At 40.9% G+C, this 15,971-nt stretch overlaps 1 protein-coding gene across 2 annotated transcripts in view; it reads left to right on the forward strand.

Moving 5' to 3' along the window:
- UGGT2 (UDP-glucose glycoprotein glucosyltransferase 2) overlaps window positions 1–15,971 on the forward strand; it is a 4,352,373-nt gene that overhangs the window by 2,059,347 nt on the left and 2,277,055 nt on the right. For both annotated transcript variants that reach the window (XM_044072987.1, XM_044072988.1), the window contains exon 22: window positions 14,574–14,780. In XM_044072987.1, the coding sequence (XP_043928922.1) occupies window positions 14,574–14,780 (207 nt within the window). The remainder of the gene's footprint in view (window positions 1–14,573; window positions 14,781–15,971) is intronic.

A 15,971-nucleotide genomic window follows, 5' to 3' on the forward strand; every position in this document is an offset into this window, starting at 1 on the left:
TATGTGGACATCTAGATATTTCAGTTCTTGTTCATCAAAGTTACCAGTAAAAGCCAAAAGGTCGTAGTATTGTTTACGTGTGTTAAAAGATTGTTGCAATTTTCTCTACTACCCTTCCAAAAGACACACAGATCATCTAAGAACCTAGTATAAAGGGAGCATTCCTTAAATAGGGGTTTCTGATGAGAAAATTTTCTTCCCAAAAGGCCATGATGATATTTGCGTAGGCTGGTGCACAGTGTGCACCCATTGCAACGCCCTTTTCTTGTTTGTAGTACTCCTTGGAAATAGATGAAATTGTTTTTGAGAACTATTTCCATCAATGTCAAAATGTTCGTGAAGTCAATGTGTGTCAGTTTTTGCTTTCTATTAATTTCTCCTCAAACCAAGATAAACCCAGGTCATGTGGAATACAACCAAATAGGTCTATAACGTCCATGGTTCGAAAGAAGTGTTCTCACTGTATAGGGTAGGTTTGATTCTTCTCAACAGGTCCCAAGAGTCTTTTAAAATGTTTTCACATCCTTCAAGGACATGTTTAATCTTGTGATCAACATATTTTGCTAATGGAGCTGTTATAGAACCCTCCGCTGTCACTATCGGTCTAAGGGGTGCATGGCGTTTTATGAACTTTGGGTATTCCAAAATGCAGGGAATTTTCGGTTTGTCAACTACCAAGAATTTATGCGTGTCTTGATCTATTGAACCCTGCATTAGCATGTCATAAAGTAAAGCCTGGATCTTTCTATAGGCTATGTTCACTTCATTGATAGACACTCTAGTGTATTTGTCTGGATCATTTAGTAAATCCAACATTTTCCTTCATATTGGATAGTTTCCATGACCACGACCCCTCCTCCCTTGTCAGGTTTCATAACTCTCAGATTGTGGTTGTCACTAATAGCTCTTAAGGTGTTTTCTCTTCCGTTGTTAAATTGGGTGAAAGGTTTTTGTTGTCAGGTGGGATCTAATTTCATGTTCTACCTTAAGCTCAAAGTTCTTAAGTTGGGGGTGTGTGGGAGGGTTGAATGTGCTTTTCCGCTTCAAGACCTGTCTATCATAGTCTACAGTTTTGTCCTTGAAAAACAGCTCCAAATTCTTTTCCGGATAAACAACTTGATGTCTATCAGAAGTTTAAAGATGTCCGTTTTTGTGTGGGAACAAAAGTGAAGCCTTTAGAAAATAAATCGAACCAACTCTTGTTGATGCTGACACTAGAATAATTGTAAATGTTAAATCCATTGAATGTCCAGGTGTTGAGAATGTTGGTGATACCATCTTCTAATTCCAACCCTGCCTCGTAAATCTGGAAAGGTCTCCCCTTCCCTGTAGTTTTTGAATTGTAATAAACCTTCCCTTGTTGCATGAGTCTCTCTGATCTCCTTAATGGGGCATATTCTTCTGGCCCTGGGGCTTGTTCCTGTTGTTCATCGATTTCCACTTCCCCCCATTCACATTCGTGTCTCTCTTGCAATTAAAATACCCAGTTATAGCCAGTAACACTAGAATAGCCTTGAATAGTAAGTAATACAAGTAGTTTCATTAATGAACCTGTAATAATGAGATCCATATTTAGAATGCCTGTTGGTTCCACCAGACAAGGTGTTTTTTGGCTGCCACTTTATACTGAAGCATTTATAAAATGAGCTTTTGTGTCCTCCACAAAAGCTTTAATTCTGACAGTCATATCTTCTTAACTCATTACAGCCTAGTGATGCCTCCAGGTGTTTCTGCAGTTATATCCTGCTGTCTCCCAAACCAAGCACCATACAAAGTATTTTAGGAGACTTCATTTTATCACTCATATGAAGTTAAATGCATCTCTGTTGATATATGATCTTTGTCTAGTGCAGGTATTAAATGTTTGTATACTATGTATATGTATTGTAATAATCTTCATATTTCTCTAAATATCTCAACAATCGACACAGAACTGCTTAGCCTCATTTGAAAGCTCACAGATGTAAGAAAAAATACTTTTGCCAGTATCAATGTTGCTTGAATGGCTAGTGAAATATCTATGCTGTTTATGCCTCATTATTCTTTGTAATCTTTACTGTGTTTATGGTGGGTTATGAAAGCCAGTTTCTAAGACCTGGAATCGAATGAATACAACCATTCCAAAGATTTCCAGTTTTCCAGTAACACTGTTTTAGAGAGAAGAAAATATGTTTGAACTGTGAGGCTGTTATTTCACTTTTTAAAGGTTTACTCCACACCCACTGGAAGTTAAAGCACAAACTCAAAAGAGCTCTATTGGGGGGAATGAATTAAGACTACGTGGTGGATGAATCTCTATTATACCATGACCCCCCCAAAACGTGCATGCTGATTGGCCAGCGTGCCCGTTGTAAATCGAGTTATACTAATGGAAAAAGGTCCGGTTGCCCGGACTTTTTTCCATTAGTATAACTCGGTTTTTTAAAACACTGTCTCGCTATGTTAAATGGGTTTAACATAGCGAGACAGCTTTAAAATAAGCAACGGAGATCTCCGTTGCTTATTTTAAAGCTGTCTCGCTATGTTAAACCCATTTAACATAGCAAGACAATGTTAAAAGCAACGGAGAAAGCAAGATCTCCGTTGCTTTTTAGTGTTTCGCTATGTTAAATGAGTTTAACATAGCGAGGCAGTTTTAAAATAAGCAACGGACATCTCCGTTGCTTATTTTAAAACTGTCTCGCCATGTTAAACTCATTTAACATAGCTATAAAAAGCAACGGAGATCTTGCTTTCTGTTGCTTTTGCTCAACTCTGATATACCGCGCAGGCGCGCAGTACATCAGAACTGCCGCGGATGCCAGACATCTGCGGAAGGGCAGTAAACAGGCATTATACTATGCCATTATTTAAGAAAAGGAATAGTTTCTTTTCTTAAATAATGTCATGGTATAATAGCAATAACGCTGGTGTGGGTAATGCTAAATTACCCACGGTTGGCTTTGTTTGGTCCCTTGGGCTTCGCCCTAGGGACCAAACCATGCCAACCGTGGGTAAATTTAGCATTACCCACACCCAGGCGTGGGTTATTGCTATAGTAGCTTCTTCCACAACATTGTATGCGCACTTGTGTACTCCTGTTTTATCAGAAATTGAAATTAATTTTTCCATCATTTCTTTTACATCATTATCAAGATAAGACTACATTTTGACTTATTTGATGACAAAACCTGTGGTATATCTACTGAGGTAAGTAATTAAGAGTTCTTTTGACACATTTTCAGGAGTGAAGAAATGTACCTTGTCTGTCCAAAATTCTGGAATTTCTGGAAAAGGAAAGGGAAGCTGTGAGCAAAATCTTTTTTTTTTTTTTTTTTTTTGGCTGCTGACTGGTAAGTATTACGATGGTAGGATCAGATGTAACATCAAGTAAATTTCTATATGGCTCATCTGTTGAGAATTTGTATTGCACACAGGTTGTTAATGTGTAACAGTGGAGGAGTTAACCATTTTGTTACTTTCAACCTCATCATTTCACAGTATTTCTTTGTTTAATAAGGGAGCCTTGATGAGCCAGACAAAACTCTTACATGTAGTTTATTGCTTCAGCAAAAGTTGAGACTTTAGCAGGTGGCCTAGATAATAGTGAGGAGGGGCAACTATGGCCCAACTAAAAGACTTGATCTTTTCCTCTGAAGAGAAAAGATAACAGTGGCGCATGCAGATGTGTCATCAGACAACAACTTAAATGGGTCCTGCATTCATTACAGAAGGATTGTTTTAATTTTGCTGCTTTTGAATACTTAATAATTGTGTGATGGGGTGGGGTATCTGCAATTTTCCATTGAGATTAAGTGCTTTTGTTTGATACTCTAATCCCTTCACCCTTTGCACCCTCCCCATCCCTTGCAATAAAAAAATATCTTTTGACTTCTCTTCCAACTGCTTTTTATTTTAGTTGTCAGTATTTATAGTAGATAGTTTTTATTAGATTTTTTACAGCATATGCCCATCAAATATGTGTATTTATAGGAGCCTAGGTTCAGTATGGAGAAGGATGCCAAGGCCTCCAACTTCAAGAAGTCCAGGAAGTGTATGAAGAAAATTCCTTCCCAAGAGCCACATAACGTTTGTGATGTGTTCTGGGGTAGAACATTTGGATGCAAATTGTTCTTTATGTAAGAATGTTAGTTCTCGAAACCTGTTAGTTGGAACAGATTAGTTCTCAAAGGGCTGCTCAAACCTGATGCTTCCAGGAAGGAAGAAGGAAAGTGAATGAGAGAAGGAAAGGGATAGTCAGCTGATAAGCCTGATCGTCTACAAAAGAAGAGATGAGTGGATGATTTAGATGTTTCTATTTTATAGGTCCATAGGCAAGTACTAGGCTAGCTGTCCTTGTGGGCCATTTTAAGCCTACATGATTTCTCTTTCAAATGTGAGACTCTAAAATACTATCTTGTGACTATGAGGTAAGTACCTTAACTATTATCTCCAACCCCTCCCCCCAAAAACTACAATCTTCTGATCCAAAGTCAGACACCTACCATTAGACCACATGGCCAAAAGGTTATCTCCTGAAACTGTTCCCAGGATGTCCTTTACATCCTTTTCTCTCCCAGGACACTCATCATTTCACACTTCAAGCCAGATCAGCTTCTCTCCCCAGACAGGAGTCTGTTGGAACTTTTTACTCAGCCCTTAGGAAGGGAATGGGAAGCTTCTTTAAAGAGCAAGAGCTTTCTCATTTTTTTTTTTTGTTTTCTTGCCTGGCATCGTCAACTTCCTTCTATTCCTACAGGTCCCTCTAGAACTCTGTTCAGCTGGACATGGAGAAAATGATGTAGGCATTTCTGAGGGCTTAGCTTCAGTTTGGTGTCATATCGGCCCCGTTTGTATCTAGGGTGGCACAGCAAGAACCCTAACCTTCAGTTCTGTTCCTCCTCCAGGTCCTGCTTTGGGTCCAGTAATATTGAAACTGGTGATACACAGTGGGTCAATGCCTTTTGTACCAAAGGATATTTTTTCCCATGTCGATGCAGTAGGCTTCAGTGGAGGTGTTAAGAATACACAATGTCAATCCAGGCCTCCGCTAGGCCTGAGGGACTTGGCACTGGATATGCATGGTCTGTTGTCAGTACCCTATTGGTGCTGTTGTCGACGTTGATACTTTTGGCATTCGACCCCTTACTGCCAGTATCCAGCTTGATGACGTCTGCTACAGAAATTCCAGCATTATTGTGATGAGGCAGAGGGGATCCTGGCCTGTAGACCCCACCTTTCCAGAGGAGGAGATTTTGCATGTATATGCATCCAGTACTTTTTCAAGCAGGACAATGACTTACTTGGGACATGTGGTTAAGTTAAGGGGGGAGCTTGCTGGCAAAACAACAGATAGTCTGAAATAGTTGCCCACAGGTGAATTGAGAGCACATTTGGAGACCCATGCAGTAACCATTAACTCCATGACATCTCTATTCATGGGCTTGTTATGTAATGCAGTGGATGGAGGAACTGGCATGGCTGGCTCAGGCATTGCACTGTGTTGACAGGCCAGCTACACCTTATAGATTTTGTGGATACTTCAAAGTGGCTTTCATTAATGCTGGCTTTAATGCAGCTTCAGTTTTAGGCAGAAGGTTAAATATAAACTGCTGCAATGTGAGTTAGAGGGAGGTTATTTTTGCAGCCTGTCAAAGATCATTTGAAAGGAATCAAAAAGGCATGGAAAATTTATGGTTATGCAAGTCCCTGTAGAGACATCAACATAACAGAGAATCTCATGGTAGAAGGTGAATTCTAATCACTGCTCAAGATGCAAAAGTGGCCCACACCAGCAAAGGTTCACATGCGTTTTTTTTTTTTTTTTTTTTTTGGATTCTGCCACTTTGAATCCTATAGGGTTTGCCTGATTATACTGTCCAGAAGCAGTTTGGGGATGTCTTTCCATACATCTGTCTGAGTTGATGGGCAACACACAGGACAAATGAATTAGGGGGATTATATGCAGAGGCTACTCCATACCATTTTTAAGGTTGCCCAAGCAACCTGTCTCTCATTCACCACATTTACCCCATCAGAGGAGGGCAGCACTATAGGAGCTGTGCAACCTTCTACAAAAAAAAAAGTAATTCAGCAGGTCTCACTAGGCTAGAGAGGGTGTGGATTTTAGTTTTACTACTACTTGGTACCAAAAAAAAAAAAACGTGTCCTCAGACAGAAAGCAAGACTGCCACTGTAAAAGGCATCCTCTGTTGTTCATGAGGTTATCAATATTTCAGTCAGGCTTCCAGTGCATTCACAGTTCTCAAGGTGCTAGGCTTGATGACCACTTCAGTTCAGTTTGCCATATCCCAGACTTGGCATGAGGGTACAGCACTGGGCCATCAGGGTTTAATGTAATCAGACAGTTCAGCTCATTGTTATACAATCAGGCTTTTAGAAGTTGGAATCAGACACCTGCTGTGAAGGTCAAATCCACAAAACTTCTGCACAGGAACACTTTTCATTCAACTTTTCTCCATGCCACAATAACTATGTATGTGTCGTTATTGGGGTGGGAAGGCGTTAAGTAGACAGGACAATCCAAGGAATGTGAACTCCACAAGAAGCTGAATTACTTGTCAGTGTTTTGGAGATGAATGTAATCCTACTAGCTTTGCAAGTATTTCAGGACTTGTTCCCCCACAGTGCAGTATCCATTCATTCTGACAACATGACAGTGCTCTGGTACTTGAAAAATCTAGGAGTAACTCAATCTTACCCCTTATGCACAGAAACAGTGACAGTTTTGGAATGGGCTATAACATCACATCACTTTCTCACAGCTGTGTACATAAAGGGAACATCCAATGCGATTGCGGACAGGCTGAGCAAACAAATTGGGCTCCCACAAAAATGGTGTCTCAGTGTAGTAGCATTGAAGATTTCCCAAAGATGGGGAAGACCTGTTACGATCTTTGTTTTAAAAGTCAACGCCAAGTGTAGGAGCCTTTACTCCATCATCTCCCAGAAAGGGATAGCCCCCAAGAGATGCACTGTCTCACATTTGGCCCATATGTTTCCTGTATGTATTCCCCCATTTCCACTCATAAGTGGATCTCTCCAGGAAATCAAAATGTGCAGAGCTAAGGTCATTCTGATAGCCCCATTCTGTCCCCACCAGATTTGGTTCCACCTGCTGTGGCCTCATCTGAAGAGAAGAACCCTTCTCCTTCCACAGGGCCATCACCTGCTGTTCCATTGATCCAAGCAGCCTCAACCAAACATTTGATCCCTTCACTTGACTTCATGGTTTCCCCACTTTCACTGATGGTAAGGTCCCTCCTGATGGTAAGGACCCTTTGTCCCCCTCTGAAGTGGGGAGACTGATTACAGACTTGCACAAAGACTCCCTATCGGGAAGTTTTATAAGGGAAAATGGAAAAAAAAATTTCAAGTTAGGCTACACAGGATATAGACCCCTCCACATCTCCTGTATCTCAAGTACTGACTTTTCTAGCAGATATGTTCAAGGAAGGGGATAGCTACTCTTCAGTGGAAGTTTATCTAGCTGCCATATCCATCATTTTTTTTCTTTATCTTTCTTAGCTACACACAAGCTATGTAAAACCTTTTTGAAAGGAAGTTTTTTTTTTTTTATTCTAAGCCACCTTTGGTTCACCTTGTTCCTCCAAGGGATTTAAATTTTGTCTTGGAGAATTTTACTCTGTTTTTCTTTGACACAGCAAGCTCCTCTGATATTAAGTTCCTGACTTGAAAAACCCTCCTCCTGGTAACCCTTACTTCAGCCAAGAGTCTCAGAGCTCCTTGCCTTGCCCTCTTAATTTCCTCATTTTATCTTTCATAATGATAGAGTGACATTGAGAACTAGCCCTTCTTTTATGCCCAAAGTAGCCACTTGGGTAAATTTAAATCAATCCATCCATCTTTCAGTCTTCTTTCCAAAGCATTCTAAAATGGGTGAATCTCAGTTGCACTGCATATATGTGCACAGGCAACCCGGGTTTTACCTGCACCACACAAGAGAATTCAGGAAAGATAACCAATTATTTATCACTTTTTTAAAATACTAAAAAGTCACAAAGGAGCCAGTACCACCTTATGTAAAAGGATATTGAAATGTATAACTTGCTGTTCGCTCTCCAGTAACAAATCGTTGCCATTTAGACTAAAAACACACACTGTCATGGCTCGAGATACAGCCACAGCCTTCCTACAGAAGTTACCAATTAAAGCAATTGCTGCCACTGCTGCTGATTACGTGTTTGTGCACCATGCAGTGGTGCTCAGCTGAGGTAAACTATTACCAGTGCCAGAAAGCCTGCTCTTCAATGTTCTCCTTAGAACATGCTTGTTCTTTTACTTCTTGCACTTCAATTAGCGTAATCGGCAAGCACTTTAACAGGCTTTTGTAGCATTTATTGTAGCACATTTAGGTGCTATCAGTACTAGCTTTTCCTACGCAGTAATAACACCAGTACTTATTAGTTATGACCACCCCTCCTGGTAAGATTGTAGGGCAATTTCCTTTGCTTTTTCCTGCTAACCTGGTGCACTTGGGCATTCTTAGACAGTGCAGAAACTGTCTAATGTACACAGACAACCCCTCCTCTCACCTCCCAGCACTTATACCTGTGAGAGATGCACTTATATCGCCAAACTGGAAACAGTGCACGCTCCAACCAAGACCGTTCTAGCTGGTCAAGAGGAGAAGGTCAACACCTGCAACTCATTACGTAGAACACACAGCCCACCAAAACACCAACCATCACAACACACACATAGAAACGCAAACCATACACCCACCATCACGGAGGCTCTCAATAAAAATTTACCCAAACAACAGAGACCCGCGAGACAGAAATGCACTTGACCACCCCAACACAACACCAACAGCATAACACATAGCTTGCCACCACAGTGTGCCCCTCAACCCAAGCCCTTAAGGCAAAACACTTTGCCCAATGCACTAATCATAGGAGACTCAATTGTGAGGCACACTGATGTCCCACTCACTAGTTTGAACAAGGAGAAGGTGACAGTCAGTTGTCTTTCAGGTGCCAGGATCCACCACCTAACACATGCACTCAGGTCACTCCACAACAATTACAAATATAACTCAGTCATTGTCCATTTGGGTGTGAATGATCTGAGACGTACCTCCCTGGACTACATGATGGAATTCTTGGATTATGTGGCCCAGGGAGGTATGACCCTAGCCCTGAGAAGTATTGTACTGTCACCCAGAATGATACCACAGTACGAGCAGAAAATGATTGACTTCAACAATTGGCTAAGTTTCTGGTGTCATTCTTAGGGGAATCCAGTATCTGTCTGCCTGGGATGACATGATTGACAGACCTTGATGCTTTGCCAGATATGGTCTGCATCTGTCACCACTGGGATTCTGGGTATTGGCTAAGTCTTTTGCCACCCCTATAGTGCCTTTTTAGTCAGTGTTCCAAAGACCAAAATTCTACCGTAACAGCTACAAAGAAATGCAATTTGAGGGACATGCTGCTCAATGCTAGAAGTCTAAATCTCAAGATGCACTCACTCGAAGCTCTCCTCAAAATGGAGAATATCAACATCTTTGCTGTAACAGAGACCTGTTTTAAAGAGGCAGAAAACACCCCTGCAGTTCCATGCTACAACTCGTCTCATACCTTTTGGCCCCAGAATACATTCGGAAGCTCCAAAGGCGGTGGTGTCTCCATATTCTTAAAGGAGCCCAGCATAATGCATCCGAGATACTTCAGGTACAACTAACACTGACAAGGACAGTGATACAAGTCATAGCCTGTTAAAGAACTCCAAACATGTCCCAACTTCCTAAGCACCCTGGAATCTATCAAGGTCCAACCCAATGCTCTCATACTGGATGACTTCAACTACCCTTTCATCAAATGGGAAAACTATTCAAGTACCAACGTACAGGCCCAACACTTTCTGGAATTTATCAGTTCCAGTGCCCTGGACCAGCTCATTCTAATCCCCACTAGAGGAAGCAACATCCTTGACCTGGTTATCACCAACATGGGAGACTGTTGCTCCACGCCTATAGTCAATTCCTCCCTGGTTAAATCTGACCACAGACTGATCAACATGGAAATCTCCATCTCACCTACACCGCCTGCAAAGGTGACCACCCTGAAAAGCTTCTCTAAAGCCGACTTTTGGCTCCTAAAAACAGAGATAGCTAACTTCTCAGCACCCATGCCAATGGAAAATAGCTGCATGACTGCCGAATCATACACCAATGCACTGTACGAGCATGTACACAAATGCATGGACCTTGCCTTACCAAATAGAACTAAGACACTGTCCGCCAAAAAAAGGAAGCAAATCTGGTGGTCCCCAGCCATCAATAAACTCTCCAACAGAAAGAAGAAACTGTTGCAGAAAAAAATGAAGTCATATGTCTGGAAAACCTCCCGTATCAGTCTCAACAAAAAGCCGAGATCCCTTATCAAATCCTCTAAAGCCAGCTATGAAGCCAGAATTGTAGCTGACACCAAAAACAGCCACAAAGCCTTCTATAGCTATATCAAAAACCTCAAAGACAATACCCAGATTTGCTCTGAGTTATTGCAGAATGGCACCTTCTATACTGAGCCAACAGATATAGCCAGCATACTGGCCAACAGATTCAGTGCCAGCTTTACCCCTCTCCCCCCAGGGCCTTATCACAATACCAGAAGAAAGCCTGGTACCCACTATTTGTGTGGCACAGGTAAAAGCTGCATTGTACAAAGCCAAGAATACAGCATCCATGGGACCTGACAATATCCCTGTCTATGTCCTACATGAGCTACAAAATGAACTGGCCCCACATCTGTGTGCCCTATTCAGTAACAGCCTTACCTCAGGCTATGTCCCTAATGAATGGCGCACTGCTACAGTCATCATGCTCCATAAAGTGGAGCAACTACAGACCCTGGGAACTATTGCCCAATTAGCCTGACGAGTCTGGTATGCAAAGCTATGGAGCGCATCATCATGGACCTGCTTAACAAAGATATAGGCAACCTCCAAACTCTTGACCCAACACAGTTTGGCTTTGGAGATCCCGGCTGCTGAACCTGGTTGACTTCTTCAAGGCAGTCACCAAGGCTGTGGATGAGGGTAAGGCAGTGCATACAGCCTACCTCGACCTGGCTAAGGCCTTTGATACCATTCCACACTCCAGTATTATTGATAACTCACCAAACTAGGCATCAGTCCTTACATTACTAGGTGGGTTGAAAATTGGCTCACAGACAGGACCCACAGAGTGAAAGTTGCGGATTCCAAGTCAAACTGTCGACAAGTCATGAGTGGAGTCCCACAGGGCCCTCTCCTGTTTGACATCTACTTCTCAGAAGTCCAAGCCAACACAGAAGGACTGTGGCTGACCAAGTTCCCTGATGACTGCAAGCTAGGAGTCATTAACAACTCCCCAAGTGATGCAGACATCCTACAAAATGGCCTCTCTGAGACCAGTAACTGGTGTTAGAACCATGGCCTGAAGCTTAACTCCAAAAAATGCATTATCATCCCCTTTGGAAAAAACTCAGTTCCCATGAATTGCCATGTTGATGGGAGCCCACTGAACACTGAAGAGATCTGGGCATCCAGGTCGACAGCCACCTCACCTTCGACCACCACATTGCCACTGTGGTCAGAAAGTCTTTCTACGTTTTCACATCTTATAACCAAAGGTTTTGCATCCAGGAAGAAAGAGGTCATCATCCCTCTCTACTCATCCCTCATTAGACCAGTCATTGAATATAATGCCCCGTTTGGCATGTACCTGACCAGACACCTACAACAGCTGGAGAGGCCACAAAAGTACCTCACAAAAAGGATCCTAGGCCTTAAACACATGTCCTACATGGACAGACTCAAGAAACTTCAGCTGTTCTCAGTCTCTTATTGTCTACTTAGAGGTGATCTCTGCTTGACTTACAAAGTCATGTCCAACCCATCCCTACTTGAAATGCTGCATCTAAAGAAATCCCAATCCCCCACGCCACATGCTCCAGAGATCACGACCTCATTACCACAATTAACAGAACATGCTGGAGGGACAGATTCATCTCCCAAAGACTGCCCAAACTCTGGAATAAGCTTCCCATTCATGTCAAGCAGAGCATCTCGCTGGGCCTCTTCAAGAGCAATCTTGACGAGTTGATGGGTAACAGAAAGTTCACTCCAGGGAACATTCTAGTTGCTCTACTGGATAGGGGCACTGTGAACTAACATCGGGTGGCATGGTACCTGAGCAGTTTTTTGGAGCTAGGCTTGTAAAGGCTTCAGGGCCATTAGCCTAGTACACACCTATGAACCTATAGAGCTATGATGCTGTTTGGCTGTCTTGCATACTTTTGTCAGACATTACAGCTTAGATATTCTGTCCAGAGCTCAGGCCTTCTTTTGGGCCCCCATACTCAAATGCTTGTTATCTTAGGTTGCCCCTTATGTGCAAGGGATTTAGACAACACTTCCAGTGTCCAGGCAGGACCAATCTAAAATGTAAGTTTAATAATCATAATGTTAGATTTAGCTGGTTGGTGTCTGTCCACACACTGGAATAACCCACTCAGCTAAACCTACCTCCAAATTGCCACTTGTGGAGGGACACTGGAGGCTTGGGTTTAGGCTTCATGGATGCCAGGAGATACATGTGTATAGTTTTTCAGATTATATTGTCATTACTTGGAAAAGTTGTATTTGTTAGGCAATTCACTCAATCTGGACTCTCACAAGGGAGAAAGGGCATAATAGGATCAGAGAGGAATCAAGCTTGCAAGAATGTTGTCATAGGAAGAAGGTGTCAAAGTAACCAGTCCAACAGTTCCAGTGTGTAGACAGATGCTAGCTAAATATAACACTCTGGTAAGTACATCATTTACATTTGTGAATATCACAGTGTTGATAGTGCTGAAGTAGATGACCACATCACAGGACTGCATTTTTCAAAAGGCCCAGACATACAGTTGAACACTTAGACTTTCAGACATTCTGACTTTTGAGCATGCTTGGAGAGCTCATGTATATGTGGTATTATTGCATGTGGCTCCAACAGTGGTACCTGAGTCTAAGATGGCTTTTTGACTTTATCAGTATTAGTAGTAAGGACCATTTTACCACCATAGTGATTAGCTTCTGTGACCTAGAAGCCGGAGTTGTCAGAGCGTTACTCTTTCCCTCAGTGGAACTGGAGAAAGACTTGTATTTTTTTTCCTGACACATCCTTTTTACTCAAGTTTTTTCAATAGCTTTTTCTCTCTATTTTATAATCCTGGATCCAAAAAGTGTTGCTTTTGTTCTCCTCTTTCTTAGAACTTGAACATTTTTGTAAGCTTTTACACTTTATTTCAGTTAAACAAGAGCTTAAAACCTCAAGTCTTTTTTATGGATTTGTTTTGCTAAACTTTAAACAGTGCTGACAAGAGTCATTGTTATGATCTGTCCGTAAACAGAAAAAGTACAAGTTATGCAAATTTAAGGGCCGTTTGCCTTAGACAAGGGCTCTTGGGTATTGATTGTGATAGATAAGACATACCTTCCAGATAAAATATCTGCTGAACCTGTTAATATGACAGATGTCAGAAAATCAGTGAAAGGCAGCAGATGAATCAGTGGCCTAATGACTAAAAAATTTGGTTGTGGAAAGAAAACGTGGATGAGGCACTAATGGTTTCAGAGCAGCAAGAAGTGACTTTAGGCACTTACCAGTGCTATGTAAATATGCAAGCCTTACACAACCTCGCTTCAGTATCAGTATCATTGTAAAACCAATACTGGCCTTCACAGGAGAAAAGCTGCAGCTTTGCTGGTGAATAAACAAATTTTATGGTGTGCTACTAAGGTGACCCTCTCTGTGAAGTAAGATTCATTGTTTTCCTTCCACATATTTGTTAGCCTTCTAACTTTATTAACAATGACACTGCAGTCACTTGACCTTGGAGCCACTGTCAAATGGCTGTTGCATATGGTACTGATTTCTCTGATGTTTAACACTTTTGTCAGTCTGAATACTTACTCATTTGTTTTATTGTTTATTGGTCCCTTTAATCTGGTCTGTCTACTTTCATAGGTTTCAATTGCATGCTTTTATATTTTTTCCTTACTGACAACTAATCTCATTAGAAATGAGCATTTAAGCAAGTTGAAACTTTTTTAATTCAGGCAGGGTAAATCATCTTATTTCTTATTGCAGTCTTCAAAATTTTATGTTACCCTTCACCTTCTGCCTGTTCACAGTTTGAAATTTTAATCATCTTCCCTGGAAGATATGTAATTAATGTCTGGAAGAGACAGGTAATGAGGCAACACGTTCATTTTAATCGGTTCTGCTCTATTAAAAACAATTTTCTGATTTAACATTAATTAATGTTAGGGCCTTTAACCCCAACTCAGTGGCTGATTTTTATTCTTTATTGTTTAATTAGAATGCTGTGGTACAGTTGAATAAACATAACTAACCATGACTTCACTTATTATTTTTACATTTAAAATAAGATTTTTTTATACATTTTAAAGAGACATTTTTGTAATATTGAAGTCTAGAATGTCAGATCAAATATTTATATGCATTTAAAATGTTTTATGAAAAAAAAATATTTTAAGCAAAAATACATCTATTACAGGAAACAGGTGACAGTATTCGAGTTGGAGTGGTAAACAACCCAACTGAGACACCAACAGAAGAAAGCAGTGCTGTTTCAAGAGGAATATGGGCTGCTTTGCTTACACATCAAGGAGAAACAACTCTAAGTTTTATTAAAAAGTTGATTCTTGAAGACACAGTAACTAGTATTGCATCTGGAAACAAAATTAAAGAAATGGCAATTCAGGTAAGCTTTATTCATTGTACTGCTGCAAACTAGCCAAAGAGCACCTTACTCCTTCGTATTGACAAAGTGACAATATACAACAGTGAGTTTCCATTGAGGGAGGGCATTCTTTGATCTCTACAATGACAGTTCTCAAACATGACAACAAAAGGTGCTTAAAGAGTACATGGTAAAAGATGAAAATAGTTAATCAAACAGTATAACAAATGGCAAAAGCGAACAACTCAGGATTAAGTGGCATTTTTGATGGTTCTTAACTCTAATGGGGAACGAAAGTTTCTTGCCAGAAAACTATCAGCTCTTGTATTTGGCAGGTTAGTGGATAGAACATAACAGAAAAGTCCACTGTCACTGTCAGAATGTTTTGAGTCAGAATGCCCTAATCTTCTCTCTACCCATTCTCAGGTTGCTTGCCCATAAATGTCCACAATTACTGGGCCCTTGACTGTGGGGAGAAGCCAGAGACTTGCCAGGACTATCATAGAAAATCAAGTCAAGGCTCTGGGATGTGGCTAATCGCAGATAGTTATGGCAGTAACCAAAATAAAAAAAATCTTCATTTATGTCATTAACAGAATGTGTAAAAGCTTGAACTGACTTTGTGATATCGCAATGTAAGGCAGAAACACTGGCTTGATTTGAGTAATTAGGCTACTTTGCCTAATGCAAGTTTTGTATTGTTTTCTTTCAGTCCATTTTAAAAGGTAGTCAGGTGAACAGAAAGCAACTAACGGTGAGCTGTCATGATGTCTTCAACTACATAACCCACATGTAAGACTACTAGATGCAACAACAACTTAGTTATGTGAACATTGTTTGCTGTATCAGTTTTACAAGTACTTAGTCTGAAATATTGTTGTTCATGTTAAACTTGTCCTTACAGGTACCCAAGATCTCCTTGGCAAAGTTTCCCCTATACCATTAATATAGCATCGCTTAGCACCATTAGTGACCACCTTCGTGTAAAGAGAGGTCTGGCCATCTTTATATCTGCTCTTTCCCACCATGCATTTGACTTATGAGCATTTAAGTCGCTTTATGTTCTTTTCTTCCTTAATTTCTCATTGAAGAAGTAGTGATTAATTTGTTTTCACAGAGGACTTTTGCAGCAGTTAATTAAATTTCCTTTACCTTTTTCCTGTTTATTGCCAGTCTGTTCTTGTAGTACTTAATTTCTCACTGCTGGTGGTT

Source organism: Protopterus annectens, chromosome 5.part1 (genome assembly GCF_019279795.1).
Source record: "Protopterus annectens isolate FY-2018-M chromosome 5.part1, PAN1.0, whole genome shotgun sequence".
Classification (NCBI taxonomy): domain Eukaryota; kingdom Metazoa; phylum Chordata; order Ceratodontiformes; family Protopteridae; genus Protopterus; species Protopterus annectens.